This window comes from Natrix helvetica (assembly GCF_964273705.1).
Source record: "Natrix helvetica genome assembly, chromosome: 2".
Classification (NCBI taxonomy): domain Eukaryota; kingdom Metazoa; phylum Chordata; class Lepidosauria; order Squamata; family Natricidae; genus Natrix; species Natrix helvetica.
In genome coordinates this window covers 239,013,485-239,028,786 of record NC_138552.1, presented here as the reverse complement: position 1 = coordinate 239,028,786, position 15,302 = coordinate 239,013,485, and the positions used below count along the sequence as shown (strand labels likewise).

Sequence of the window (15,302 nt, the reverse complement as noted above, 5' to 3'; positions counted from 1 at the left end):
TCTTGTTGGGCTTGCAGGTCTTTAATACGTTTAAAGTGCACACTTGTACCCTATCATTAAGAGCACTTCCTTGGAGAAGCCAAGACACTGACGTTTTGGGGAGATGGTTCTGAACCATACTGATTCGTAATTGACCTCTAAAAGGAAAGAATTCAAACCTGTGGGGGAAAGAGTAATTTTAACCAATGTGCTATAATGTAAATCCATGCACCTGTTTCGAGTTTAGATAATCCTGCCTCCCTCTTTAGTACTACATTTGTGACTTAGTGAGCTACCTGAAATACACGTATTAGGAATTTGGACTGCACACTTTCCAGAGAAGTAAAAGTAGAGTAAGGTCCCAGCTAAGCACCAAAGAGTAGTTGTGCATGAGCCATAGCTAAATATAGCTTCAGTGCTGCTGGAGTATACTGTGCTCCTTTGGAGAACTGAAATGATTCAATTGCTGCCTCTGTTTTTTGAGCATTTTGAATAACATAGTTTTGATGTACACTGTATTCAGTAAAGCTATGGAAAACCATACCCAAATATTTAAAGGATTTAACTTGCTTGATGTTCTGGCCATTTTTTCTTTCAGGCATGCAATTTAGGTCTTTTTGCAAAGATCATGATCTTAGTTTTACTATACAGTAATTGATTTCAAAAGTTTCTCTGAAGCAATAGCTAGCCAAAGCGTTCAGGGCTCCTATAAGTCCAATTTGTGTTTGCGATAAAATAACTATATCGTCTGCATACAACAAAGATGCACTATGTCTATTAGCTAATTTGGTGTGTGTGTGTGATATTCTAATTGATTAATTGGGCCACAAGTAGGTTATATAGAGATTAAACAGCAGAGGGGCTAAAATGCATATCTGCCTTACTCCTCTATAGCCTGGAATCTCATCAGGGTAGTCTTGCATACTGCATCAAACTTTGATTCTGGAATTCTTACAAAGATTGTAAATAAGCAATAACAGGAATCTCTCAATGGTAGTATGCAGACGCTTACTACATACAGAAAGCTTAAAGTCTTTCTCTGGAAATCAAATGCAGACTTAAAATAAATGAATACAGCATACAGTGATGAACTTGGTTTGGATATATATATTTCAGCTGGGTGATGAAGCGTAAGAGCATAAATACAAAGGGGGTACAATGGTTCAACAGTTAAAGAAACTGAGCTTGTCAGCTGGAAAGACTTGAGCGCAGTGTGACGGGTGTGCTCCCATTACTTGCCCTAGCTCCTGCCCACCTAGCAGTTTGGAAGCATGCAAATGTGAATAGATAAATAGGTACCACTTCGGTGGGAAGGTAACAGTGTTCCATGCGCCGGTATATAGTCATGCTGGCCACATAACCATGGAAATGCCTTCAGACAACACAGGTTCCCTCGGCTAAGAAATGGAAATAAGCAGTCCTTACAGTCCTTTTTTAAATTTTTGGATTGCAGAGTTATTAAAGGGGCAGTTATGGCTGGTTATGGGAGGTGTTGATGAAATGGAGTAAGAAGTGTCATATCATTCTTCCCCACCCTTGCATTTAAGTTATCAGAAACTATTATATAGGCTAAGAGAGTACACATACTATATACATGTATATATATGTACACATACATACACTTCAAATTTGGTCCATAAACTGTTAAATTAGGACCTGTTTTGAGATGATGGAAGAAACATTAACCAATAATAATAGGGCATTATTGAATTCTAGCAGCACAGACATTGTACAGCGGTCCATTGGATCTAATTATGTCTGAACGTGGCGAAGTTGATATATATATATACTCAAAACATTACAGAATCTGCTGCATACCTGCTCAGGAACTGCTGGGAATAAGAAGGATTTGTACCCATTTATATGCAAGTTGTTGTCAAGGTAATTTCTTGGAGTAGTAGGAGCATATTGAATTCAGCAATGTAATTTATAAAAGCAGAATATTTGGATTTAGCATTCCAGCCCACAATATTCCATGAGAGAATGGTTAGGGACTCCAAATGTCAATCTGAGTTCGCTGTATTTGCCCTTATTAAAGGCAAATTCTGAGGAACAGTAAGAAGGTTGTGTCATGCTGTTTGTTGTTGGGATCAACTATCGATGAGGCAAGTATATTCTGGGTATCAGAGAAGGCAACATCAGCATTAGAAGATAGCTCCAGGGATGACATAAGACCTGGAACCAGACCTCTGTCTCTGGGAAGTTGCCAAGTGCTGGAACATTGGTTCTTCATCTTTTATCAGAACAATCTTCAACATCCCCATTTAGTCCCCATAACGATTTACAGCCATTTTCTAAGGGATGCAGTCGGAGAACCACATTGTAGCAAATGTTGAAAGCAGGTTCAGAGAAGGCATGGGGTGGACTGTTCCTTCAGGATCTTTATGCTTAGGAAAGCACAAAGTTGTAGCAACATTTTGCCAGGCTGCAGATTACCAGGAGCTGGATTGGACACCATGGATTCTCCAGTGACTGTATAACTGGATTTTTTTTGATATTGTGGGAGTATTAGCAATTTGTTGATTGAATGTATTGCCACAATCATAAGTAAATGACAAGGCCATATCAATTAATGGCTTAGCTGTAAAGCATATTGTCCACATGTTTCTCTTAATTTGTCCAGTCTGTGTATGATGTCTGCTTGTTCTATATCTGGCAATGCACCAAATGAATCAATCAGCTTTCCTTCCAGTGAGTCCTCAGTAGACTTTCTAGATGAGACACTTGTCTCAACTCTGCCCTTTTTCTGCTGGAGAGTTGAGCCCGCCACAGTTGTTCCTTTTTCTGCCAATAGTGTCAGGGATGAGGACAGCTCTAAACTCCCTGGTAGCCTCACAGTGTTTATCAGCATGAGCAACATATGTCTTTATGGCTTCTGCAGTTATAGTGGCTTTTAGCTTACTTTGCAAAGGACTCCTTTAATTAGTTAACTTTATTTTTAATTGAAGTTAAATATTCAAAGACTGAAGTCATTGTGTGCTGTAAGCAGACATTGTCTAGATATGAAGTCTGTTCCATTCTCCCTTTTAAAGTTCAGATCATCCCCATCCCTGCATAATCAAGGTAGCTGCTGAATAGACAGCTGGAGTCAGGGGAGGGGAGGCATCCTCTATCAGGGAAGACAAAAGTTATATAGCTGTTGGTTTCCTATTTCCACCTGTAGATCCCACTCCAAGGAGTCATGTGTGTTATATCTATCTGATGAGATAGTAGAGTCAAAGTTACTTACTGAAGTTATCTGCTTATTTATCGTATATTCACTTATTTCCTGTTGCTTCAGAGGCTTGGTTGAAATCTGTGTTGAAGTGGATATAGTGTCTCTTCTTCTTCCTTTTCCCCATTCTTAAATCCCAGATTAAAAATTATTAAGTTATGACTGGAGCAGCAGATAAGTGACCTCTCAGGCAATACAATTTAAAAAATTAGAAACGGAGAGTAAAACTACTAAAATAAAAGAATAAAAATGGAGAGCATACACTCAGAACTGCTCATCCATCTCTATCTTGCACCCCATCTTATGCAGAAGGTATTGGTAAGCCATTTCTGAAAAATGTTGCCAGAAAAACTACATGGGCTTGCTCCTGCATTGACTCAAAGGACCACAGCAACAACCAACCACCCCTTTGGTTACCTCTGAATCTTTACATTTTAGGATATTGTTTTCGTTGGCTCTTATCCAAATGTATATCAGTGGATTAACAGAACACCCATGATACATAATGTAACATATTTATCTGCTGCAATGTCTGCATTCTTTTTCAGAGAAGCAGAGATATTTACCTAATCTTAAAAATGAGAAGAAAAACAGCCAGAAAAGGCAGAGGATAGGAGCTGCTAATGCCTGAGTCACAGCTGCAATATGAATCTGCTTCTCCAGTTTGGTGGGAAGGTATGCATAATAGAGGTTATAGCGATCAACGGTATGTTTCAGCAATAGATAAACTAACCCTGAAAATAAGAAAAATTATGACAGAATTACTAAGGGCTATAAAAAAGTTTAGCAAAAATGTATATCAACATCCAAAAAACTCCCTCAACTCATCCTCCACGCTTAGTGATAAAATAACTCTCAAAAACGAACACAAATGGCATAATGAATGGTTATAACATTTTGTTTTCTTAACACATATTATTATTTAAAATTCAATATATTACACATAAATAGTGCACAATGTTAAAATGCAATTTAACAACTAATGCAAAAAACTGACACTCTGGGTATCTTTCCTTACTATTCACACAAGCATTACAGACAGCTTTTAAACATAAGTTCCCATTATCTATGACATGTTGTTGAGATGTTCTGAGTATGGGAATAAAATATGAATGCTAGATGCAATACACTAGAAAGTATAAAAAGGTAAAATCAACTTTTTTATTATTAGTACTTAAAAAAGGCATCTTTGCCTCCTAAAGCCTGTAATTCTTTGGGAGGGAGGGGGCAAGGCAGGAAAAACACCCCCAAAGCATGGTTTCTGGAATTATTTTCTAATTATAAGCAGTAACCATAAGAGGAATCTGTAATTACATTACAAATGTGATCTAAAAGCTACCAGATATCTTCAATTTCTTTTCTTTCATGCTATTTCTTTCACTTGTAATAGGCCAGTGATGGTGAACCTTTTGGGCTCAGTATGTGAAAAATTCAGAAAATGACTAAGTTGACTTTGCTGGCGTGTCACTTCCCCACCCTTGAACAAAAGAGAAACAATTCTTTACATATTAATTTATTTTTAAAAAATACTGTCCAATTATGTCTGTGATTCTTAGAATCTGCTGTGTACCACTTGGATTCAGGCGGTGTTCTCTGTTGACAAGCCACTGTGATCTACCCAAGGTAGCTCAGGCTCACACAAGGTTTTCATTCTTGAAGCACCTTCGAAGAATATTCTTCTGTGGCCTCTGTAGCCTTCCCAAACCCCACAAAAGCACATCCAATTCTCAAGCAATTTTTGTAGGCTTCAGAAGCTGTGGCAAAGTACAGTCTCCTTGCATGGCTTCCAGAAGCCATGTGAGAGCACAGCTCATTTTTGGGGGGCTTCTGCAGCCTCTGAAAATTGTGCAAAAGCACACCCTGTTCTCACACTATTTTCGGAAGTTCTAGAGGTTACATGACTTCTTGTGGGTATGCAATTCTCACATGGTCTCAGCAGTCTCTGCAAATCAATTTTTGTTGACTGCAGAAACCACGTGAAAGTGGAGTGTGCTCTTGTGTATGGCCTCTGGAAATTGCGCAGTTTCTAGAGCCTTCAAAAATCACACAAGAATGGGGCATGATTTCGAGAACAGCTGTTGCTGGATGTTGATGAACACTGGCATGTCACTCAAAAAGTTGTGGTGTGTCACCTTTGACACATATGTCATAGACCAGGGGTGTCCAAACTTGGGAACTTTAAGACTTGTGGACTTCAACTCCCAGAATTCCCCAGCCAGCATGGCTGGCTGGGGAATTCTGGGAGTTGAAGTCCACAAGTCTTAAAGTTCCCAAGTTTGGACACCCCTGTCATAGACTCACCATCACTGTAATATGCTGTAATGCTCTTTCATATTTTTTTCAGAAATTTAAAATGCACAATCTAGATTCTTTATTTAAAAGCTGAATTGCTTTTGAAGTATATGCCCAATATTACTTCAGTAAATTTCTACCTCACACTTTTGTATGTCCAGATTTTACAGAAGATGGAGGCATGCATGAAGGAGAAAAAAACATCAGTAGGAGAACCCAATAGAATAAAGTAGAGTAGAGTAGAGTAGAGTAGAGAAGAATAACAGAGTTGGAAGGGACCTTGGAGGTCTTCTAGTCCAACCCCCTCCTCAGGCAGAAAACTCTTACACCAGTTCAGACAAATTAGCTATATAGCAATATCAACAGCAATAGCACTTAGACCTATATACCACCCCACTGTAAACTGGGTAGTTTGCAATGTCAGCAAATTGTCCCCAACAATTGGGGTCCACATTTTACAGACCCTGGAAGGATGGAAGGTTGACTCAACCTTAAGCCCTGTCAAGATTGAACTCCAGGCTGTGGGCAGAGATTGCCTGCAATATTGAATTCTAACCACTGCACCCCCAATTGTTATTGTTGAATATTTAAAACCACCAACTTCTTTCAGATCACTTAAAACATAAATGCTTAATGTAAAATGATAAATGACACTCTCTTTTTCTACAAATGGAACTACTAGATACATATGGCTTCAGATTCATGAATATTGGTAAACAGGTGACTCATTCCATTTTTCTTATATAGATTTGATGCCCTAAATCTCTTTTTCTTTTTTGCAAGGCTTCCTACCAAACTTAGACTAAACAGCATTTTTAAGCATCTTTGCAATGAAATAGTCACTTCATCTAAAACAAAACGATAAAAGTAATTACCGTATTTTTTGGAATATAACCTTTTTCCCTCAAAAAAGAGGCTGAAAATCCGAGTGCGTCTTATACACTGAATACAGCATTTTGTGCCTCCCGAAACCCCTCCCCTTTCACAAAAATGGCCATGCATAGCCTTTAGGAGGCTTTCAGAGTGCTCCTGGGGGCTGGGGAGGGCAGAAATGAGTGAAAAATGGGGCATTTCTTGCTCCATCCGACCCTCCCCCCCAGCCCCCAGGAGCACTCTATAAGCCTCCTGAGGCTATGCATGCCTTTTTGAAAAAAAAATGGGCCCGTTTTTGGGAGGTCTGCAGAGTGTGCAAAAACTTTTTTTTTTTAATTTGCCTCTTCAAAATCTTGGTGCGTCTTATACTCCAAAACATACGGTAAGTAACAAAGGCATTCATTTCAATGTTATTCCCAAGCCAAGTATCTGGCACTTCAGTCTGCCCCAAAATACAATCCCAGCTCATTTATCAACTTACCAAATGGGACAATAATAGGACATGTAATACTGTATGCTATGATGACCGTGAATACGCATAACATCCCAGCATACATTGCTCCAAATTCAAATTCATAAGCTTGTTCCTACAAGGAAATCAAAATACATTAAGCATGAAAATAATTCACATAAATTTCTAAGGAAACTGATTTTGGCAAATGTACATAAACAATCAACAATCAACTCCTCACTTATATAATTATGTGCACAATCTAGGCTTGTGATAAAAATTTCAGATTCTTAGATGGGAACATTTTGTACACACTGCAACATTCCCAGACTTCAGTGACTAAACATTGCTTGCACAGATTACCATTTCATGGGCAAAGGCTGACTCCCTCATTTCCTAAACTTATTAGGCCATCATTGCTCAGGAAAGCCCCAATGGTGGTGAAGATCTCTCTTTGATAGTGGCTACATCCAGCTCTTACACTGAAGAGGCTCTTGAAGAACCAATTAAACATTCTGGCGGTAACAGCTGAGCAGCTCATTGTCCAAACAGAATGGCACATAGCATCTGGAATCATTCACTGTAAAATTTGACAACAGAACGGTGGATAGGTTCAGACATACTCCCTATTTCCAGATAGATTAGGAGTTGCATATCTTTGACATATGAATCTCAATTGGCTACTATTCCAAATATGGCCATTGCTCATTCCACTAGGAGGGTAGCTAATCTGACCATTCTGTCAAGACAGCAATGTCCTTGGGAGATAATATTCAGGAGGGCCACATTGTCTGTATATTTCTTAATTGTTCTGTATAATGTATTTTTGCTTTAGCGGAAGATATTTCTGTGAGAAGATGCCTGAAAGGATGGTTCCTTCCCTCTAGCTGCATGTCATATTCAGCATGTTCCTCTCCCATGGTAAATATGGAGACCACTCTGGTTTGCTTGCTGTGAAGGGTACCCTCCACCACTGTAGGAAAGTGAAAAGTTAGTATTTATCATCCAATTTTCTTTCTACAGTGGATGATTGGCATCCAGCTGTCCTTGAGCTAAGTATTGCTTATGGTATGGAAGGCAGGGGAGGATATATCATTAAATGTTTTTTCTCTGAATAGGTTACTGTTGCTGTTATTCATTTTTCTATCTTTAGGTGACATAACTAGGAGCTGATTCATCCTGCCATAACTATATGCAAAGTTCTGTCTCCTGGTTTAAGTGGAAAGAACAAATTCAATAAAGGATATCTTCTACCCAGTAAAGGTAAGAAGTAGTGATGTTTCATGCACTACTAAGAGGTCAAAGTGTCTCAGAATGAACAGCAGCAAACCCAATGGGCAGAGATGTAAAACACTCCAATGGAAGAATTAAATATAAAATGTGTTATATGATAGAAAGATTTGATACCTGCTTAACATTTTTCCTCTCAGCAGAAGATTTGGCCATCATCATGCGAATGGTGTACATCATAAGGCCTGGGAAACGCAACAGTTGTGTTCCATTGCCAATAAAAGCTGAGGCAATTACATAGTTCACAAAGAAAGCTCCCTGATCAGGCAAAAAGACACACCTGCAATGAAAAAATAGGCATGCAATCTTATCTCCTTTTCACCCATCTGGAGACCATGGTGAACAGTGAGCATTTTCTTTCTCTTCTGCACATCTGTCTTGAATGGAAGCAGTGAAAACAGGGACCAGTATTGTCTTCAATGTCCACTCACAAAATAGGAAATCAATCCAACAATAATTTGCACACATACCCATGGTTTTGCCACATACTCATTTATTTTAAGACAACTGGAAGAATTTTGAAATACAAAAAAGTGACAAACTTTAAAAATACTGCAAATTCCTCTGAGGACAAAGGAAGTTCTGAGTTAAACTTGGGAAAAACGAAGTATTTTTTTCTATGCTTTTCTGCTGTGAATGAGATTTGCAGAGGCTTAAGGTACCTGTTTTGCTTTTGTAAGGCTTAATGTAAGTAATTTTATCTTTACCACTCATGCCGCCTCAAAAAAGTTGCCCCGACTCATTCTGAGGAGTCAGTAGCTCTCATGGCATATGAAATATATTCTAGAAAATATCGGTCAAGGGTGAACATCATAGTAAATAAAATCAATTGTTTGATTACATTGATGTCCCATCCACATAGCAGCCCTTCCTCCAATTTCCCTCCACAGCCAAGATAGAATGGGTTGACACAGAATGACCAGCCCAAAGTCATACTGTGATTTTTCTCAGATTTAAATCCTTGACAAGATATCAGTGGCTTGAGCTTTGAACATCTCTGATAGATCACTGCATATGATGTACTTGGGGCCAATGGCTGCACTAAAACAGAAAGGCTGCAGTGACTGGAGCAATGGTTCTAAGTAGAAGAGACAGCCTCTGAGTGTGGATAGCTCCAGTTTTTCCGGGGTTTTAGGATAAATTTAAGAGGCGTTTTAATTTTTAGAAAGCAATATTAAACTTCCCCCATCAACACTCCTTCTGAAGTTGCATAAAACCCACACAGAACTTATACAGCTCTTTGGCTTCACAATGCCTTCCTTTTCAATGGAATAACTTTAGGTCACACTTTTGGGGAGCAGCGCTCCTGAAGACACAAAGAGCAATGTTTACTAGTTATTCAAAATCATTTCCCAAGACAAACAAATCATCACATAAGAATCTTTACATTCAGTTCTTCCCACTGGGTAGTATCAATTTATGATTCATAAACGAAATAGTAACTGAAGACCCATTCACATATACTGGGTCAATTAGCAAAAGAATGAAAGCTTCTTTTTAGATACTTACTCTAATCTAACTCTAGATTCAGATGCTTTATCAAATAGCCAGCGAAAGAAGAAATCCAGACTGAAAGAAATATTTGGTGTTAATTTCTCCAATTTACTACAACATCAAATAGAAGAGAAAAATCTAAGTACAACAAATTTAATAGTTTCAAATCACTGTCTATCACCACACATATTATAAAAGCATAAAAGTTATTTTAAAAACCCAAGCTACAAATGGATCATGTTTAACAATCATTCGTTCAGCCGCTATTCAAACGTTTGACAGCATTGAATGAGTTGTACTTACCAGTCCTCAGAATTTCAGCCATCACAATATTCTGTGGTCACCATTTGCAATCTTCTTTGTTGGTTTTCGGCAAGTGAAGTTATTGGGGAAACCAGCAGGAAGTTGCAAGTGATGAGTACACGACATCCTTACTTAACCACTCAAGGGGATTCACTTAACAATGGCAATTGGGATTGCCAGAATTGCTGTCGCTAACTCCTGTATCGTGTTTTTAACTTTTTAGCCAATTAAAATCAATTATAATGTGTTTGATTTTAAAATGAAAAAAATAAGAAAGGTTTTTGAATAAAATCCAATGAAATTCTGCTCTTGGTGGAATTATTGTAAAAAGTAAAAATAACACCGGACCAACCACTCCCCACCCCAAGATGGACATGGCAAAAAAATCAATTAGGGCTGAAGGCTCACTGGAACAGGAGGAACAGTGACCTTTGAAATGCCATGAGTGTTTAGAAGTGATTCCCCTGCCCCTGTATCTGTATCCCTGGAAAAGGGGCGGGGGGAAACTATTGGATGAAATGAAAGACGGTTATGTTGCTATAGTTCCGTCAATAAAGCCTAGAAGTTTATGAATAAATTGTCCACTCATTCTGCCCAGAGAAGATTTTTGAGGTGTGGGAAAACGATAGATGAAAAAGGCAAGTCCCTTGGGCAATTCTGAATTTCAGCCAGTAAGGAGACATAGATATATAAACAACAGATATAGACCAAAATGTGATAAGCAAGTGAAAAGTATTCTACCTCTCAAACACTTAAATGTAGAGAGTTGCTGATTATTTTTACATGGTTTATGTACATTTTGTACTGCAAAGAGGAAATATGAAGAAAAAAATAATTAGGGAGAAAAAGAAATTATTTTTTTGGCATGGCAAAGATTGTTTCATGTATTTAAAGGCTGCAAAAAAAATAAATTTAAAAGAATGGAAACCATGTCATACTCAGAAAGCTAGAATTTTACAGTAGCCTTTACCTAGTCAAACCAAGTGAAGGTAATATTAGTACCATGAAGATCAAAAATGAGTAAATCTTGTGCATCATTATTCTGTTTTCATTAGACCTATTAAAAAAGAAGAAAATGATTAATTGTTGCACGTTGTCAAACATTATTGGGTTGGTATGGTAGTTGCAAATGGAAATGCTTAAACTTAAAATTTGGAAATAAGTTGATTTTGGATTACTCTGGAGTTGGTGTTATTTGTTACTCTGACTGTTTTTACACTAGTTTCTGTCAGCTCTATCTAAAAATTATCCTTTAGTGCAAGCATCCTTTACTTTACTTACTTTTATTTAGACTTTTATACCACCCCCTCTCCCCAAAGGGACTCGGGGCGGTGTACAGTTAGATAAAACACATCAACAAATAGAAAATACAAACATAAACATAAAAGAGGAGGCAATAAACTGTACATAAAGCAAAGTTTCAATTAAAAACACTATATAAATAACCCTAAAAATACCCAACTAAAATATCTGCCAGGAGGTAGAATAAGACTATGAATGGGCCAGGCCGGCTAAACGGAACAGGGGAGTCTTCAGTTTTTGACGGAAGGAGCGGAAGTCGGTGGTGGTTCTAATATCGGGGGGGAGGTCATTCCAGAGGGTTGGGCCCATCACAGAGAAGGCTCTACTCCTAGGTGCCGCCCGTTGGCATTGCTTAGTGGACGGCACCCGGAGGAGTCCTTCCCTGTGAGAGCGAATCGGTCGTAGGGAAGTATGTGGTAGGATGCGATCCCGCAAGTACCTAGGTCCTGAGCCATGGAGCGCTTTAAAGATGGTAATTAACACCTTGAAACGCACCCGAAAGACCACAGGCAGCCAGTGCAGCTCGCGCAGGAGCGGTGTTACATGGGAGTACCTAGTACTCCCCATAATAGCCCGCGCGGCTGCGTTCTGGACTAGCTGCAGTCTTCGAGCGCGTCCCAAGGGAAGCCCCATGTAGAGGGCATTGCAGTAGTCCAGCCGAGACGTCACCAGTGCATGAGTGACCGTGCGTAGGGCATCCCGGTCCAGTAGGGGGCGCAATTGGCGCACCAGGCGAACCTGGTGGAACGCCCCCCTTGCCACGGCTGCCACATGGTCATCCATTGACAGCCGGGCATCTAGGAGGACGCCCAAATTGCGCGCCCGTTCCACAGGGGGCAATTGCTCGCCCCCTATGGTCAGTGATGGAATCAACTGACTGAACCGGGGTGCCGGTAGCCACAGCCACTCAGTCTTGGAGGGGTTGAGCTTGAGTCTGTTGTCCCCCATCCAGACGCCGACGGCTTCCAAACACCGGGTCATCACCTCGACAGCCTCGTTGGGGTGGTCTGGGGTGGAAATGTACAGCTGCGTATCATCAGCATACAGATGATACTCCACCCCAAAACCATGGATGATCTCCCCCAGCGGCTTCACATATGCGTTGAACAGAAGGGGCGAGAGGACCGACCCCTGAGGCACCCCACAAGTGAGTGGCCTTAGGGTCGACCTCTGCCCCCCTGTCAACACACATTGCGTCTGGTCGGAGAGGTAGGAGCCGAACCACCGCAGAACGGTGCCTCCAACTCCCATCCCCCCCAGCCGGCGCAATAGGATACCATGGTCGATGGTATCAAAAGCCGCCGAGAGATCTAATAGGACCAGGATAGAGGAACAGCCCCTATCTCTGGCCCTCCAGAGATCATCGACCAACGCGACCAAGGCCGTCTCCGTGCTGTGTCCGGGCTGGAAGCCGGACTGGCGTGGGTCTAGATATTCGGATTCCTCAAGGTGTCGTGGAAACTGCTGTGCCACCACATTCTCTACAACCTTCGCTAAAAAGGGAAGGTTGGAGACTGGACGATAATTAGCTAACTCCATCGGGTCAAGGGAAGGCCTCTTGAGTAAGGGCCTCACCACCGCCTCTTTCAAGGCGGCAGGTAAGGACCCCTCGCTCAAAGAGGCGTTCACCAAGCCCAGTAGCCAGCCTGGTGTCACTTCCCAGGATGCCAGTACCAACCAGGAGGGACACGGGTCCATTAAACATGTGGTCGGTCGCAGCCGTCCACGCAACCTATCCAAATCCTCGGGGGCAACAGAATCAAACTCCTCCCAGAATGGTCTCACAAGACTCACTGTTGGCGGCTCCTCTGGTCCACTGAAGGGGGCCCATCCGCTCCGGATCTGAGTGATTTTGTCCTGCAGATATTCCCCAAACTCCTCTGCTCTGCCCTGTAAAGGGGCTTCCCGCGTCCTCTGTGATAAGAGAGAGCGGGTCACCCGAAACAGGGCGGCAGGGCGGATGCAATAAGAGTGGCAAAATGTCTGCGTTTGGCCACTCTTAATGCCACAAGGTAAGTCTGTGAATAGGCTCTTACCTGTGTTCGGTCAGATTCGGAGTGTGAGGACCTCCACCTGCCCTCTAGGCGTCTCCTATGGCGCTTCATCACCCTCAGGTCCTCGGTAAACCAAGGAGCCCGGGTGGGTCGTCGCCGCAGGAGAGGCCGCAAAGGCGCAACTCGGTCCAGGGCCCCAGCGGCCGCCCTATTCCAGGCGGCCACTAGGTTCTCGGAGCGAGAGCGGGTCAGGGCTACAGGGAATGGCCCAAGCTCCGTCTGGAACCTATCCGGTTCCATCAGGCGCCTGGGGCGGTACCAACTTGGACAGTTTGGTTCCGCCTCCTCGCGGTGGGGGGTAGCGCCAGGGAAGTCCAGCCGGAGACATGAGTGATCTGACCATGACAGGGGAGTGATGGTTACATCCCCTCTTCCCAGATCACTCGTCCACTGTTCAGATACGAAAATAAGGTCCAGAGTGTGGCCACCTTCGTGTGTGGGGCCCTGAATTAATTGGGTCAGGTCCATGGCTGTCATGGAAGCCATGAACTCCCGAGCTACCTCGGATGCTTCCCCCGTCGACGGCAAGTTGAAATCCCCCATAACCACAAGCTTGGGGGTCTCAACTGCCGTCTCTGAGATCAGCTCGAGGAGCTCGGGCAGGGCTGCTGATGCATAGCGAGGAGCCAAGTATACAATCAGCAAGCCCCACTGCCTCCCTGGGCCCCATTTCACACCAAGGGACTCACATCCGGGTATCTGAGGTACAGTGAACTCCCTCGGCTGTAGACATTCCCGTATAACTACCGCCACTCCACCACCCTTACCCAGGGCCCGAGGCTGATGGAATGCACGGAAACCCGGTGGGCACATTTCCACGAGGGGTAAACCACCCTCGTGGCCCAACCAGGTCTCCGTTATCCCTGCAAGGTCCAGCTCCCCCTCCGAGATCAACTCATTAATGAGGGGGGCCTTGTTGGTGACGGACCTTGCATTGCAGAGCATCAGCCTCAGGCCCTGGCTCTGTAGTTCCTGACCACCTAGATTGCGGGGGTTGGTACAAACGACCGGGTGTAACCAACAACCACGGTCTCCCAACCGATGTTGTGGTCTTCTCCTGTCCTCGCATCCCCTCCTCCCCGCGACCGATGTAATAAGACAACCCTCTATTGGAATGTTCTTTCCCCTCCCCCCCTCCACCACACTCACTTCCCTCCTAGACTCACCTGTTCGCCTGGCACTGGCCCCCCTCCTGGACAGATTCCCCCCCTCCCCCACCCTAAAACCCTCCCTGGAACCCCCTAAAAAGGATAAAAAATAATTAGTTAAAAAACCCCTAAGCTTCCGTTTCTTCATCCATAAGTCAAATACTAAACCGGATCCAATAAGCTATACAATAAATATTATTTGTGCAATCATTTAGTTGACTGCTTTCAATAAAAACCCCAACATGTTAAATATAAAAATATTTTGTTTATTTATGATCCAAGACCAAGTCACAAAATTTAAAACACAGCACATCTCTTGGATAGGAAGGCTCCATTCACAGTCACTCACACCCTGGTCATCCCCCGTTTGAATTCTATAGCGCACTCTACATGAGGCTGCCTTTGAGAACTACCTGAAAGCTTCAGCCTGTACATAATATAGCGGCAGAGACACCATATTTTTCAGAGTATAAGACACACCTTTCCCCCCCCAAAAGAGGGTGAAAATCTGGGTGTGTTTTATACACTGAATACAGCATTTTTGGCCTCCCAAAACCACACCACCTTCACAAAAATGGAGGTCCAGAGTGTTTTTGGAGGCCTGCAAGGTGCTCCTGGGGGCTGGGGAGGGCAAAAACAAGTGAAAAACGGACCATCTTTTTGCTAGCGCCCCCCCCCTCCCCGGAGCACTCTACAAGCCTCCTAAAGGCTATGCGGCCAAAAACGGGCCCGGTTTTGTGAAAAACAGGCCTTTTTTTGCTCGTTTTTGCCTTCCCAGTATCTAGGAGCACTTTGCAGGCCTCTCAAACACTCTGCATGCCCCATTTCTTCACAAAAAATGAGGTGTGCAGAGGGTTTGGGAGGTCTACAGAGTGCAAAAACTTTTTTTTAATTTACCTCTT

General features: G+C 42.4%; 2 protein-coding genes across 8 annotated transcripts in view; one reads left to right on the top strand and one right to left on the bottom strand.

Annotated features, from left to right (window-relative positions):
- The window catches only part of TMEM63A (transmembrane protein 63A), a 58,934-nt gene that overhangs the window by 3,798 nt on the left and 39,834 nt on the right, over positions 1 to 15,302 (bottom strand). For all 5 annotated transcript variants that reach the window (XM_081944124.1, XM_081944125.1, XM_081944123.1 and 2 more), the window contains exons 16-20: positions 10,867 to 10,953; positions 9,609 to 9,668; positions 8,217 to 8,379; positions 6,840 to 6,945; positions 3,760 to 3,927 (exon numbers count right to left, since the gene is read on the bottom strand). In XM_081944124.1, coding sequence (XP_081800250.1) covers positions 3,760 to 3,927; positions 6,840 to 6,945; positions 8,217 to 8,379; positions 9,609 to 9,668; positions 10,867 to 10,953 — 584 coding nt within the window. The remainder of the gene's footprint in view (positions 1 to 3,759; positions 3,928 to 6,839; positions 6,946 to 8,216; positions 8,380 to 9,608; positions 9,669 to 10,866; positions 10,954 to 15,302) is intronic.
- Positions 1 to 15,302, top strand: part of EPHX1 (epoxide hydrolase 1) — a gene marked incomplete at its 5' end in the record, with an annotated part of 82,357 nt that overhangs the window by 32,972 nt on the left and 34,083 nt on the right. For 2 of the 3 annotated variants that reach the window (XR_014174628.1, XR_014174629.1), the window contains one exon: positions 7,963 to 8,072. Coding sequence is in view for 1 of the 3 variants with exons in the window: in XM_081944128.1 (XP_081800254.1) it covers positions 7,963 to 7,966 (4 nt within the window). Of the gene's footprint in view, positions 1 to 7,962; positions 8,205 to 15,302 lie in introns of those variants that run through there. The other variant, XM_081944128.1, reaches the window with a different exon arrangement.